Raw genomic sequence first — 12,136 nt, forward strand, 5'->3', positions numbered from 1 at the left:
TCACAGCTTCCAAGACCGCAATTTCCTTCTTAGTCGCCTTTCACTGTAGTACGTGCATCAGTATGTGCGCTATCATGCTTTCAGAGGAAACTTATCACTTTTTTATGGCGTGCTTTACTTTGTCATTTTTATGTGAGATAATTTGCAACGTTCTTGGTACATTGTCAGTACATCTGCCAATTTTTAGGCAAGTATTTAGATCCTTTACTTTAGTAAAAGTACTAGTAGAACTAAAATACTCATTACGAGTAAAAGTCATTGAAAATTGTATTTAAATCAAAATGCAGAAGTATTACGATCTAATTCTATAAAAGTAAATGCAAAATGGCACCTTTCAATGTCTAACATTATTATATCATTTATATTATCAAATTAATAATAGTTATACATTAATGTAAACAGCATTTAAATGTACTAGCTGGCTGAACCAGATGTACTTCTAACTACTTTATATATTGCTGAGTAGTTCAATCTAAAAACAAAGACATAATATCTTATAAGTTCATCATGTTTCGGATAAAAATTCTATTTAATTGAATTCAAATCAATTCAGTTTATTTGTATATTGTAGTATTTGTTGTGTAGTGTAAAAGGTAAAAGTAACAATATTTCCCTTTCCCTTTCTTGCTTATTGTAGTATTTTTGCTTTCTTTTCATTTCTTTTCACATGAATAATAAAACTAAAAAAAACTTTAAACAAAGGATTTTTTTCTTTTCAAAGTGAGAGAGAGGGAGAGGAAAATTTTCCAAGGACGGTGGGATGGGGCTGCAGTGGTGGGGGCGTGGGGATTTCCAGTGAAAAGCCTGACTGGGATGAATTTCCAGGAAACTAAACTAGGCTGACCAACCGTATAAAAGCAGGCACCTCTCATCCAAAACTCAAAACTCATCCTTACAAGGGTCTTCTGTAGGCTATCACACATAGCACTAAAATGGTGAGTGTAGAGGTATCAATTTAAATGCATGCTTTAGTGCAAAATCCTTCACTGTTTGCTTGTGATCAGAAATGCACGTAGGTACCAGTTTATCTTAATTCATGTTTTTTTTCCTTGATTTTTACAGTTCCGCTTTGAAATACTTCAGGCCCGTGGTTCTAAGACATCTGCCTCATGGATCAGCTTGACCTTTCTTTGTTCAAGTATGTAAATCTAATGCTAACAGAACCTTTTTTTCTAGATATGAAAAAAAAATCATCCTTATTACCATGCCGTCTAAATGTGTCTTTGTGCTCCATCCTCAGTGTTGTGCATGTGGACTAGTGTAGATTGCTGGTCCTACTTCTACTCCAACAACACCATGAATTGGCAGGAAGCTAGAGACTGGTGCAAGGAGCACTACACAGACATGGTGGCTATCCAGAACCAGGAGGAGATCGCGCATCTCAACAGCTGGCTGCCCATGAAACAATACTACTACTGGATTGGGATCCGCAAGATAAATAACATCTGGACCTGGGTAGGGACTAACAAGGCTCTGACTAAAGAAGCAACCAACTGGGCAAAGGGCGAACCAAACAATGGCAGAAATGGTCAAAGTTCGGGGGTGAAGGAGGATTGTGTGGAGATGTACATTAAAAGGGATCAGCAGCCAGGCAAGTGGAACGATGAGAGGTGTGCGAAGAAAAAGACCGCTCTGTGCTACGCAGGTGAGCAAAAGCTAGGGATTAGGATATACATATATCATTTTAGCTGCCTTAGTTTTGGTATTCTTGTTTATTATTAGGGAATATCTTTATTTCACTATCTTAAATGATGTATTGAGGGTGTTTTGATAGTGAAAATAAATTATTATAACATTTTATGCAAGCTATATGAAAGTACTTCTTTCCCCCAGCTGCCTGTAAGGATGGCTTGTGCCTCCATGGAAATTGTGTAGAAACCATCAACAGCCACATGTGCGCTTGCTTTGAAGGCTTCTACGGAGAGAAGTGTGAGCAAGGTAAGAAAAAACACTGATATTGTGCTTCTTTCAAGCTTACATTACTTTAAGTCACTTACACCTAGTTCCTGATATCTAACTGTCTTGTTTTCATTGTTGGCAGTTGTTAAGTGCAACAAAGAGGAGGTGGAGACCCCTCCATATAAAGGAAGTGTAAATTGCACTCATAAGTATGGAAACTTCTCCTACGAATCCTTGTGCCAGTATTCCTGCGAGAAGGGATACCAGCTGAGTAACCAAAGACCGCTGACATGCACTGCCTCGAAAGAGTGGTCAGAGCAGCGTCCTACATGTGAATGTGAGTTGAAGTGTATTGCAAATCTGCAAAATATGAATAAATTAAGTGATGTGATACTGACTTAAATGAATTTGATTTCAAGTAACAAAATGTTACTATCACAGTGATGGAGCCTCCTGTAATGTGTTTTTTATGGTCCATAGTGGTTCAGTGTCAGAAGCTGTCTCAACCACTAAGAGGGTCCATGAAGTGCTCCGATCCTCTGGGCTCCTCCAGCTACCAGTCCACCTGTGTGTTCACCTGTGATGAAGGCTTTGTTCTCACTGGTTCCCCATCTAACACTCTCCAATGTGAAGCGTCAGGAATTTGGAATTCCTCACAACCGTCTTGTGATGGTACGCCCACATTTTTATGTTTCTACCTTGCAGGATTTTATAGCATCCATTATATTAATGTTCATTTGTGTTTGCGTATTATGCGGGAAATCGGATTTGATGTTTTTTTTTAAAAGGGCTACTGTTGACCTCTTCTGTCCCTCTCTCTGATTTACAGCTGTCCAGTGCCCCACTCTCCAGGAGCTACAGAATGGCGTTGCCAGCTGTGGAGACGATGCAGGCATGAGGTTGAGCTACGGAAACACCTGCAGCTTCAGCTGTGCCGCCGGCTACCGCCTAGTGGGCCCGAGCAGTGTGACATGCACGTCTGCAGCTGAGTGGAGCAAGAAAATGCCTCGCTGTGAAGGTGAGGGTACAAGTCTATTCCAACCGCCATTTAATTAAGAAGAGCTTTCTTGTCTTGTGCTTTTGTGACAAACATTTTTTAAAACTTATTTTATTTGTATTAGCTATCACTTGCCAGAAGCCAGACGGAGAAGCTCACCTGATTACCCAGTGCAGCCAACCTTTGACTGATTTGCGACCAAACACCAACTGCAGCTGCAGCTGTGAAGCAGGCTTTGAACTGCATGGAGCACACGCCATTACGTGTTCTGAGGACGGACAGTGGAGTGAAGCCATACCTACCTGCAAAGGTATTGAAGACATACATCTATGCTCACAAAACTACTTACTTACTACATTTTCACAGTCTATTTGTAATCAGATTTTTTGTTGTGACATTTCATAATTTTTTAATTTTGTATTTTTTAGCAATAGAATGTCCTGCTCCTGAGATTCCAACAAATGTCCAAATCAGCTGCAGGCCTTCTCTGACATCACCTACTGCCACCCCCCATCCACTTGGCATGGTCTGCAATTTTAGCTGTGAAGAAGGCCATGAGCTGCAAGGTGCACACAACATGGAGTGTGCAAATCCGGGCCAGTGGAGCTCTACACCACCAACCTGCACAGGTATACACATGCCCATTTCACCTGCACTATTTGTAATACTTACTTTATTTGTAATTTGAGGTAGTATGTTAGTGTTGTGTCACTAAAATGTGATAATATCTGACGGTTAACATCTATATTCTCACTATCTTTTCCCACAGCTGTGAGATGCCCGTTGCTCGAGGCTCCTGAAAATGGTCATATCAACTGCTCGGATAGAGACCCGGTGTACAACTCACAGTGCTCCTTTACATGCAATCAAGATTATTCATTAGACGGACATGAGCTGCTGACCTGTGACCATCATGGCAATTGGACGGAAGAGAAACCCACCTGCCAAGGTAAAACAAAAATAATGATACAATTTTAGGAGAAATATAAATAAAAAAATACAAGATTAAAATACATGTTGGAGTTTAAATGATTAACTTGATCAGATGATTAACTTTTGGTTATGTTTCCACAGCTGCCCCATCTCAGATTACTGCCATTGCTTCTGGTTTGGCAGGAGGGGGCGCTCTGTCGTTATCTGGTCTGTCTGTGGCTGTGTGGATCCTGAAACGACTGAAAAAGAAAGCCACCAAGTTTGAGCTGAACAGGTTAGACAAGCATTCATCTCTCTTACATAACACATTTGTTGTTTTTTTTTAAATAGTTTTGTTGAATATCAGTGCTCATCTTCTGCTTTTGTCTTTTCTTACAGCAACTCTGACATAGAGGCCCCTCCACAGGTCTACAAAAACAGCATTGACAGCCTCATATAGAGCACAATCATATACTTCAGAGACAACTAAGGACAACTATATATATCTTTAACGTAACTGTATGTGAATTAGCAGTTATAGTAATGTGAACAATATGAAAAAAATACAGTATATAACTTGTTAACAGGACAAACCAATATATCAGCGGTATCAACAGTAAGAGGAATGGTTTCTTAAGACTTTTGCAATTGATTGTTGTATTCTATTTTGTTGAATTTTATCACAGAATTTCACAATTTACTCTGTAATGTTGTTCAGACTTGTATTTCCTCCCCAGGGGAGTTTTATATTGAACATGTTGTTCTATAGCTTTATGAGCATGCTGGAAAGGTGACTCTATTCAAGTTATTGTAAATGTTACATAACGTTGTGGGTGTATTGCCACGTCATTGCAAAACTGTGAATAATGTCACTAAATTGATTTCTGTATTTATGTACTATTTATTGCATTTGTTTATTCATATTTCTGTATTTTTAAAGCTGTGCTGATGTTTATTCATTCATAATAAAACTTCAAGCCGTCATTTACTTTTGGTCTTTTTATGCACCTTCCAATATCATGATGAATATCTACTGTCAATTAAAAATATATATAGTCATGTCACTACACTGGTACACTGAGGTTCAGGCTTAAGCTCCACACATGCACCAACTTGTTCCCACACTTTGAGCAGGGACATTTATGCTGACATTGCAGGACATCATGTGTTTTTTCAGATGTTCAAAAAGAACATTTTTCCAAATACAGTACAGACCTCTCGTCTGTTTCTGTGACCTCTATTACAATGGTAGAGTCAGAGGTGAACAGTTAAATAACAGTGAGATGCATGGAAGGGAAAGGCTACTGCTGGGGTAATATGTTCTACACACAATTGTTTGTTTCATCAAAATATTCTATGTCAGCACTTCAGCAGAACCAAAATCTGATATCTAACATCAGACAGCGTGGGCCCTCCGTCTCTCTGTAATTTGATGCTGTTAAAAACTTGAATTCACAGCATGTCAGAACGCAAAGACGTAGTGTCACTAAAAACTGTCAACTAGGATACTGACATATGTTTATTCTAGTAACAAGGAAAAGGTTTCATTCCATGGTGCAGTGTACAGTAGGCTAACCAGTTTGTAGAAATCGTAGTTTGTAAAGGTTGTAAAGGATCACCAGAAAAAAGCAGGGACCAGCAACATGCAGTTAATTGCAAGAATTGGAAAACATTGCCCTTTTTTATAATTTTTTGGGGGAACTCTTTGTTTGTTTTGGCTCCAAGACTCAATGGTGACCCTTACTGTGCTTCTGTTAATTTAAATATGTGTTTATTGCTTCCCATTTATAGATATGTTTTTTTCTATGCATGGCTGAAAAATCTGCCTCTGACCCTACCTTTACCAGGAACAGGAGTCATTCTGTCATCACATTCATTCACTTTGCACAGTAAACATCCAGGTATTATATGATAATGTTTGGCTGAATAGCCTAAGAGAAATATAAAAGCCTGAAACTGGTCCCAACTTGCAGCAAACTAACATTCACTTACTGTGTTGCTGTGGAATAATGTTTTATGTTTGATAAAATTAGAAGGATTTGAAATATGTAGCAAGTTTTTTACAATTTAGAAAATACATTGTTTATATATTAAAATATTAATTCTGGGTAAATAAGCAAGTCTTCTGATTATTTGTTTTTTGGACAGACAAGGGGTCTTTGTAGGTCACTCACTGAAGATGAAGTGGACATTAATCCTCCTGCTTGGTGAGTATTAATTTTAAGACTAAGAAAAAAATATATAACTGCTGGTATCTCCTAATGTGAGATGTAACACTGCTCATGAGCTCTTTTACATCTGATGATGAAATATCACACTGGAGTTGTCCTTAACCTTTTCTTATTAGGTAGCACCTTGGCTGAGATGACCTTGGGTTGGACATATCATTACTCAAACAATAGCATGAACTGGACCAAGGCCCGAAAGTTCTGCCAGGACAAGTACACAGAAATGGTGGTTATCCAAAGCCAGGAAGAGAATAACTTTCTGGTCTCAATCCTGCCAAACAAAAGTAGTAGTCCATATTATTGGATCGGAATCACTAAAAACCAGAAGAATGAAACTTGGACCTGGGTTGGGAATAACAGCACGTGGATTGGTAATCAGTCGTGGGCAGAAAACGAGCCCAACAACAACGTTGACACAGAGTTTTGTGTGGAAATCTACTTGAATGAAGGAAAAAATAGAGGGAAGTGGAATGACGAGAAATGTGCTAACAAAAAATATCCTGTTTGTTATAAAGGTATGTAAAGCTGCTTGTTTTTTCAAGGTTATTAGAGTTTCAAAATAAGTAGTTTGTTTAAGTATTGCATTTTTCTTAACAGCCCAATGTAATACAACATCATGTAGCAGAGGAAGATGCCAGGAGACCATACAAAACACAACCTGCCTCTGTGAACCTGGCTTTGAGGGAGACAGGTGCCAAACTGGTGAGCACTAATTGTATTAACTCTAATAAAAAAAAAAGACCAAACAGTCTGTTCTCATTGCGGCATCTTAAAGTGAGCACTCAACTCTGTTTTACTATTCTGTATGTTTATTGTGTGTGTAACTGATCTCTCCCTGGTGTCTGTATTTCTTCAAGCTAAGAGATGTGATCCAATAAATTCCACTCATGGCTCCATGTCCTGTTCTGACCCAAATGGTTCCTTCAGTTTCGGTTCTCGGTGCACAACAACCTGCGACGAGGGCTTTGTACTGAATGGGACAGCTAGCACTGAGTGCAACTCCATGGGCATGTGGAGTGCAGATATACCATCTTGTCTGGGTAAAACAATTCTCACATGCCCATATGTACATCAAAACAGTCTTTGAGTGAGTGAGTGAGTATTGGACTGGATCAGGTAGACACAAACACAACTCCAAGGAAAAGGAAAGGAGGAAGGAAAACTACCGTGGTCAGCAAGGTCTGGTGTCACTCAGTGTCAGACTGTAGTATATTTAATATCACAAACTCACATTCTGATGAATTTAACTATCTCCTTCCACAGAAAATCCTCTGCATAGTTCACAGAATTTAAATAAAACATTTTGACAGACTTTTAACATTGTCATTATAAGCCCTGCATCTGTTTCCTCTGTTTCCTGAGGTCAGGCTGAGGATCATTCAAAATACTGATCAAAATACTTGCATCAGCATGTATGTGCACTAAAAATGGCTTATTCACAATAGAGAGGTAGCATAAGACATTACATAACTGTATCCCTGGTAAAGCTTAACCTGTTTGTGCCCCTAGCTGTGGAATGCCCCCCTCTGTCCCGGCCTGATAACGGAAACCTTAGCTGCTCGGGAGGAAACCAGACGTTCAACTCAACCTGTCAGTTTAAATGCAATGCAAGCTTCCTGATGATAGGCTCGCCAGTTGTTACCTGTGGGGTCAACAGGGTCTGGAGCGGTCCAAGACCTTATTGTGCAAGTATGTGTAAGAAGTCATGAACTGTGTTTTTAAAGTATTATTTAAATATATTTTAATGAAAGAATAAATACACCTTATTTGTTTCTCTGATGTTTCTGTGCAAATTTATTCTGCTTCAAATCAAACATTAAAGGTCATTATACTGAGCAGGAGCAGTACTCCACTATCAAGTGTTGTAGGAAAAATGACTATGTTTTTTATTTTCTCAGGCTATAAACAGGCTCTGATGGCTGTGGTTGGGTGTGGAGCCATCTCTGCTTTCTGCTGCATCTGTTTTTGCTGGATGAAACGTAGAAAAAGTTAGTGTTTCTCAATTACATTTCACAGAAATAGTAATGCAACGCAATGTTATTGCAACAGACATTAACAGTGTTTGTCTGTTAATTTCTCACAGGAAAGAAACTTGCCCAAGGAAGGTCAGTGTTGAAATGTACTTTTCTAAAGCAGCTCCACCCATTTATGCACAAATAATATTTGAAAAGTTTATTTAATAAAGTGTTACAATTTCTTGCTGTTTAAAAAGTATAATTTTTCTGTTCGGTATATTTTACAGTGACTGTATTAATTCAGTAAATCATTCAGTCAGTGTCACTTTAATGTTATTCTGCTTGTCCCTCATAGACAGCCTGAAGAAGTGACATGTCCATCCAGTGAAGCACAGGGATGAAGGACAACTTGAACCTCATTCATATCGTCATATTTAAATAGATCTAATTACCCAGTTATTCATATTATGTTTAGTACATTGTTTATAAGTAAACCTAAACGGTCATCAGCTGTGCAGGTTGTATGATAGGATAATCAGTTAGCTAAGTGTTTTGTTTAATATACTGTCTGGAGTGAGAAACTATGGCCCAGCAGCCAACTTAAAAATACACTAGAGTGTTTCTTGAGCATATTTCTAATCAATTGCACACTGTAAATACATTGAACATCACTTCTTCACACATCCACTTTTATATTGAAATTTAGAAAAACTTTCTCTGTCTTAACTTCCTTGCACAGAAACCAATAGTATGCCATTTCTGCCTGTTCTGTTTGTTACATCTTAATAACACATTAACAAATGTACACATAGTATTAAATTTTTTTTATGTGGGTGCTTATGCACTGTTTAAGAGTTTAAAAGTTTATTGCATTAATTTAAATTACATTTAGGAGCAGGAGATATAGAAATAAGTTTTGTAATGTGGGCACACTAATTAAAAAAAAAGATTGTTGTGTTGCGTAGTTTAATATTAGTAAGTTAAAACTTAATGTGGATATACTGCATGGATATAAAATGTGTATATATGATGGTTTATTATCAGGTCATGCATATGTAAACTCATTTAATAACATTAGAGTTGCATTCTGTGATATGTTTGATACATTTAATTGAATAAAATGGATTTTGGTGAATAATGTGTTTTTATGAGTACTGGTGTATGTGTGTCTGGGTGTGTGTGTTCCCAGAGTGTTATGGGTGGTGGAGTGTTGCCCTTCCTGAAAGGAAGTTACTGCCAAAGTAATATTACAAAATTTGTCATTGACTCATTCCTTGAAGGACAATTAATTCCGTTTTGCCACTGATCGTCAGCAAAGCGGAGTAAATCCAACAATATGAATGTGTGACTGATGACAGATCAAATGGTAAGACCTGTGAAATATCAGTGCAAGTGTTGTACATTCATTAATGCATGACTCGCATGCATGCAATTATGAAGAATAAAATATCTTTTTATTTCAGATGCCTCAAAAATCAGTTGATACTAGACAAAGCATGCATCATAGGGTGCTGATAGCTGCATTCGTTGTATTTGCTCAAGGTAGGTTTGCATAATCTTGTAGGCACTATTTCTTTCAAACTCCTTTCTTTTCTTGCTTCACCAATTCAGTTTTGTCTCATTGTCCATATACCTAATCTTAGACCTGAACAGCAGAGGAGGAGTACAGGCATGGACCTACAACTACAGCAACAGTCCAAACCGAAGATGGTTTGATGCCAGCCAGTGGTGCAAGCAGCACTTCACAGGCATGGTGGCCATAGAGAACCAGAAGGAGAATGACTTTCTCAACAATCTGCTGCCGTTTCACCCAAAATATTACTGGATTGGAGTTCGGAAAGTGGATATAGGGTGGGTCTGGGATCGAAGCGGTAAGAAAGTGCCGGAGGAGAATCAGAATTGGGCACCAGGGGAGCCAGACAACCTATCGGGTCAGGACTGTGTGGAGATGTACATTAAGAGGGATAAAGACACCGCCAAGTGGAACAATGAGAACTGTCGCAAGAAGAAGGGAACCATCTGCTACAGTGGTAAACCACTCTTTATTTTGTTCAATGGACACATTTACTGATTCTTGTAAACTTATTATAGCATGTGAGTTCTCTCTCCGTAGCCTCTTGTAGACAGGATTCCTGCAGTATCCATGCAGATTGTGTTGAGACCATAGGGAACTACACCTGCCAGTGTCATCCTGGTTTCCTGGGCTTACACTGTGAAGAGGGTGAGCAAAAAATAATATATTTAAACCAGCCAAGACCTGTTTTTGTGAGGGGTTAAATTATATCTTTTTGTTTTGCTTTTTCTTCAGCAATCGCATGCAAACCCCTGCTTGACCCAGAACAAGGTTCTCACAACTGTTTCCATCCCTATGGGTCCAATCGTTTCAACTCTTCCTGCCATTTCCACTGTGAACTTGGCTTTCAGTTAGTGGGTGCGCCACAACTGCTATGCCAAGCCAGTGGACACTGGAACCACCCTGTTCCTCTGTGTCAAGGTATGGCAACTTGATATCAACAATATCAAAACAATTGTTATTTCAGATGTCAGAGTTACAAGGAAAACATTTCTCCCTGTTTATCTTAGTTGAACAGTGTCCAGTTCTAAACCACACCAACATCAGTGCAGGTAGTATGAACTGCAGCCACCCCATTGCACCCTACAGCTACAACTCCACCTGTGAGGTCAGATGTGATGAAGGCTATGAGCTTAGTGGACAAGAGCAGATACATTGTGACCACACAGGACAGTGGACAGCCAGTGTCCCAGCATGTACAGGTAAAGTAGCTTAATCAGGCATAAATTATCTCATCTCATTTTGAGATTTTTTTTTTTTGTGCATGGTCCTTGTTAAATTAAGAATTAAGAAGCTATTTTTATTATCTGTCTGAATATTTCTTGCAAAATACTTTTCATTTACTTACCTTACTGTAATACTTGACCCCTGTTAATAGATTTGTGGCCACCTTTTAGTAATTCCTGGCCTGAATGTGTAGTCACACATCCTGTCCAGACAGTACAGCAGACCAGATTCAGGTCACAGCTGTTATCACTTTACTTCACACTCATTTGTGCTTGCATTGCGAAAACAATATTTAATGTGGGTAGGCTGCTGCTGTTTCCCTTGACTGTAAATTATGTCAGCATGGTTATTCATGCCCCCAAAGCATGCTCATGCTATGTTTATAAAAGTGTATTTATAATACATAGCCCTTCAAACTGATGTATTTCATAAGAACACTGATTTCCATTGAGTGGACTGTGTGTGATTGATATCTATATCCCACCACAGTGAAAAAGTGCTCCCCCATTTTCTTTCCTGTTGATGACAACATGACCTGTGTGGACACCCTGGAGCCTTTCTCCTTTGGCTCACAGTGTAACTTCACCTGCCAGGAAGGCTTCTACCTGAGTGGAGACGACGCACTCACCTGTCTGGCCTCAGGGCAATGGGACAAACCCACACCTACATGCAAAGGTGGATCACAGAAATTATGTCATGGCTCCCTGAAAATAAGCTCCCTGAAAACAAGATACAGAAAATCATAGTGTTCTGATGAGTAATATTGTTTCTTCTTCTCTAGTGGTACAGTGTAACAGTTTAAAGGCTCCACCCCATGTCTCCATGCAATGCCAGGACCCTCTAGGAGTGTACAGCTATGGCTCAACATGCGCCATGCAATGTGAAGAAGGTTTCAAACTGATTGGTGCAAACATGACGAAATGTTCATCACTGGGCAACTGGAGTCATGCACTTCCTGTTTGCCAAGGTATGACCACACATGACCAATTGCTAAAGTATAAAGTAAAGTATGAGATACAATCAGAATAAATGCCAAACAGTCTGTACTCACTGCTGCATCCCAAAGTGAGCGGTGAACTCTGTTTGACTATTCTGTATGTTTATTGTGTGTGTAACTGATCTCTCCCTGGTGTCTGTTTTTCTTTAAGCTAAGAGATGTGATCCAATAAATTCCACTCATGGCTCCATGTCCTGTTTTGACCCAAATGGTTACTTCAGTTTTGGTTCTCGGTGCACAACAACCTGTGACAAGGGCTTTATACTGAATGGGACAGCTAGCACTGAGTGCAACTCCATGGGCATGTGGAGTGCAGATATACCATCTTGCCTGGGTAAAATAATTCTC

At 39.1% G+C, this 12,136-nt stretch overlaps 3 protein-coding genes across 4 annotated transcripts in view; all 3 read left to right on the top strand.

Moving 5' to 3' along the window:
* Positions 1-842: 842 nt before the first annotated feature.
* sele (selectin E) lies at positions 843-4,792 on the top strand. Its single transcript, XM_035654077.1, has 12 exons — positions 843-935; positions 1,063-1,138; positions 1,241-1,645; positions 1,834-1,938; positions 2,042-2,236; positions 2,380-2,571; positions 2,729-2,917; positions 3,021-3,206; positions 3,325-3,525; positions 3,666-3,845; positions 3,971-4,103; positions 4,208-4,792. Exons 1-12 carry the CDS (start codon positions 933-935, stop codon positions 4,266-4,268), a joined length of 1,926 nt encoding a protein of 641 aa, XP_035509970.1. The 5' UTR covers positions 843-932; the 3' UTR covers positions 4,269-4,792.
* Positions 4,793-5,801: 1,009 nt separating this feature from the next.
* LOC118322408 (P-selectin-like) lies at positions 5,802-9,076 on the top strand. The gene is made up of 8 exons (XM_035654078.1): positions 5,802-6,015; positions 6,156-6,551; positions 6,634-6,738; positions 6,894-7,076; positions 7,546-7,725; positions 7,935-8,024; positions 8,120-8,141; positions 8,347-9,076. Exons 1-8 carry the CDS (start codon positions 5,988-5,990, stop codon positions 8,390-8,392), a joined length of 1,050 nt encoding a protein of 349 aa, XP_035509971.1. The 5' UTR covers positions 5,802-5,987; the 3' UTR covers positions 8,393-9,076.
* A 179-nt stretch (positions 9,077-9,255) lies between these two features.
* Positions 9,256-12,136, top strand: part of selp (selectin P) — a 6,292-nt gene continuing 3,411 nt past the window's right edge. For both annotated transcript variants that reach the window (XM_035652642.1, XM_035652643.1), the window contains exons 1-9: positions 9,256-9,357; positions 9,455-9,533; positions 9,635-10,021; positions 10,105-10,212; positions 10,300-10,485; positions 10,575-10,766; positions 11,281-11,466; positions 11,573-11,758; positions 11,940-12,122. In XM_035652642.1, the coding sequence (XP_035508535.1) occupies positions 9,343-9,357; positions 9,455-9,533; positions 9,635-10,021; positions 10,105-10,212; positions 10,300-10,485; positions 10,575-10,766; positions 11,281-11,466; positions 11,573-11,758; positions 11,940-12,122 (1,522 nt within the window). In that variant the 5' untranslated portion in view covers positions 9,256-9,342. The remainder of the gene's footprint in view (positions 9,358-9,454; positions 9,534-9,634; positions 10,022-10,104; positions 10,213-10,299; positions 10,486-10,574; positions 10,767-11,280; positions 11,467-11,572; positions 11,759-11,939; positions 12,123-12,136) is intronic.

This window comes from Morone saxatilis, unplaced genomic scaffold, assembly GCF_004916995.1.
Source record: "Morone saxatilis isolate NCDOM2014 unplaced genomic scaffold, NCSU_SB_2.0 Contig12, whole genome shotgun sequence".
Classification (NCBI taxonomy): Eukaryota; Metazoa; Chordata; class Actinopteri; family Moronidae; genus Morone; species Morone saxatilis.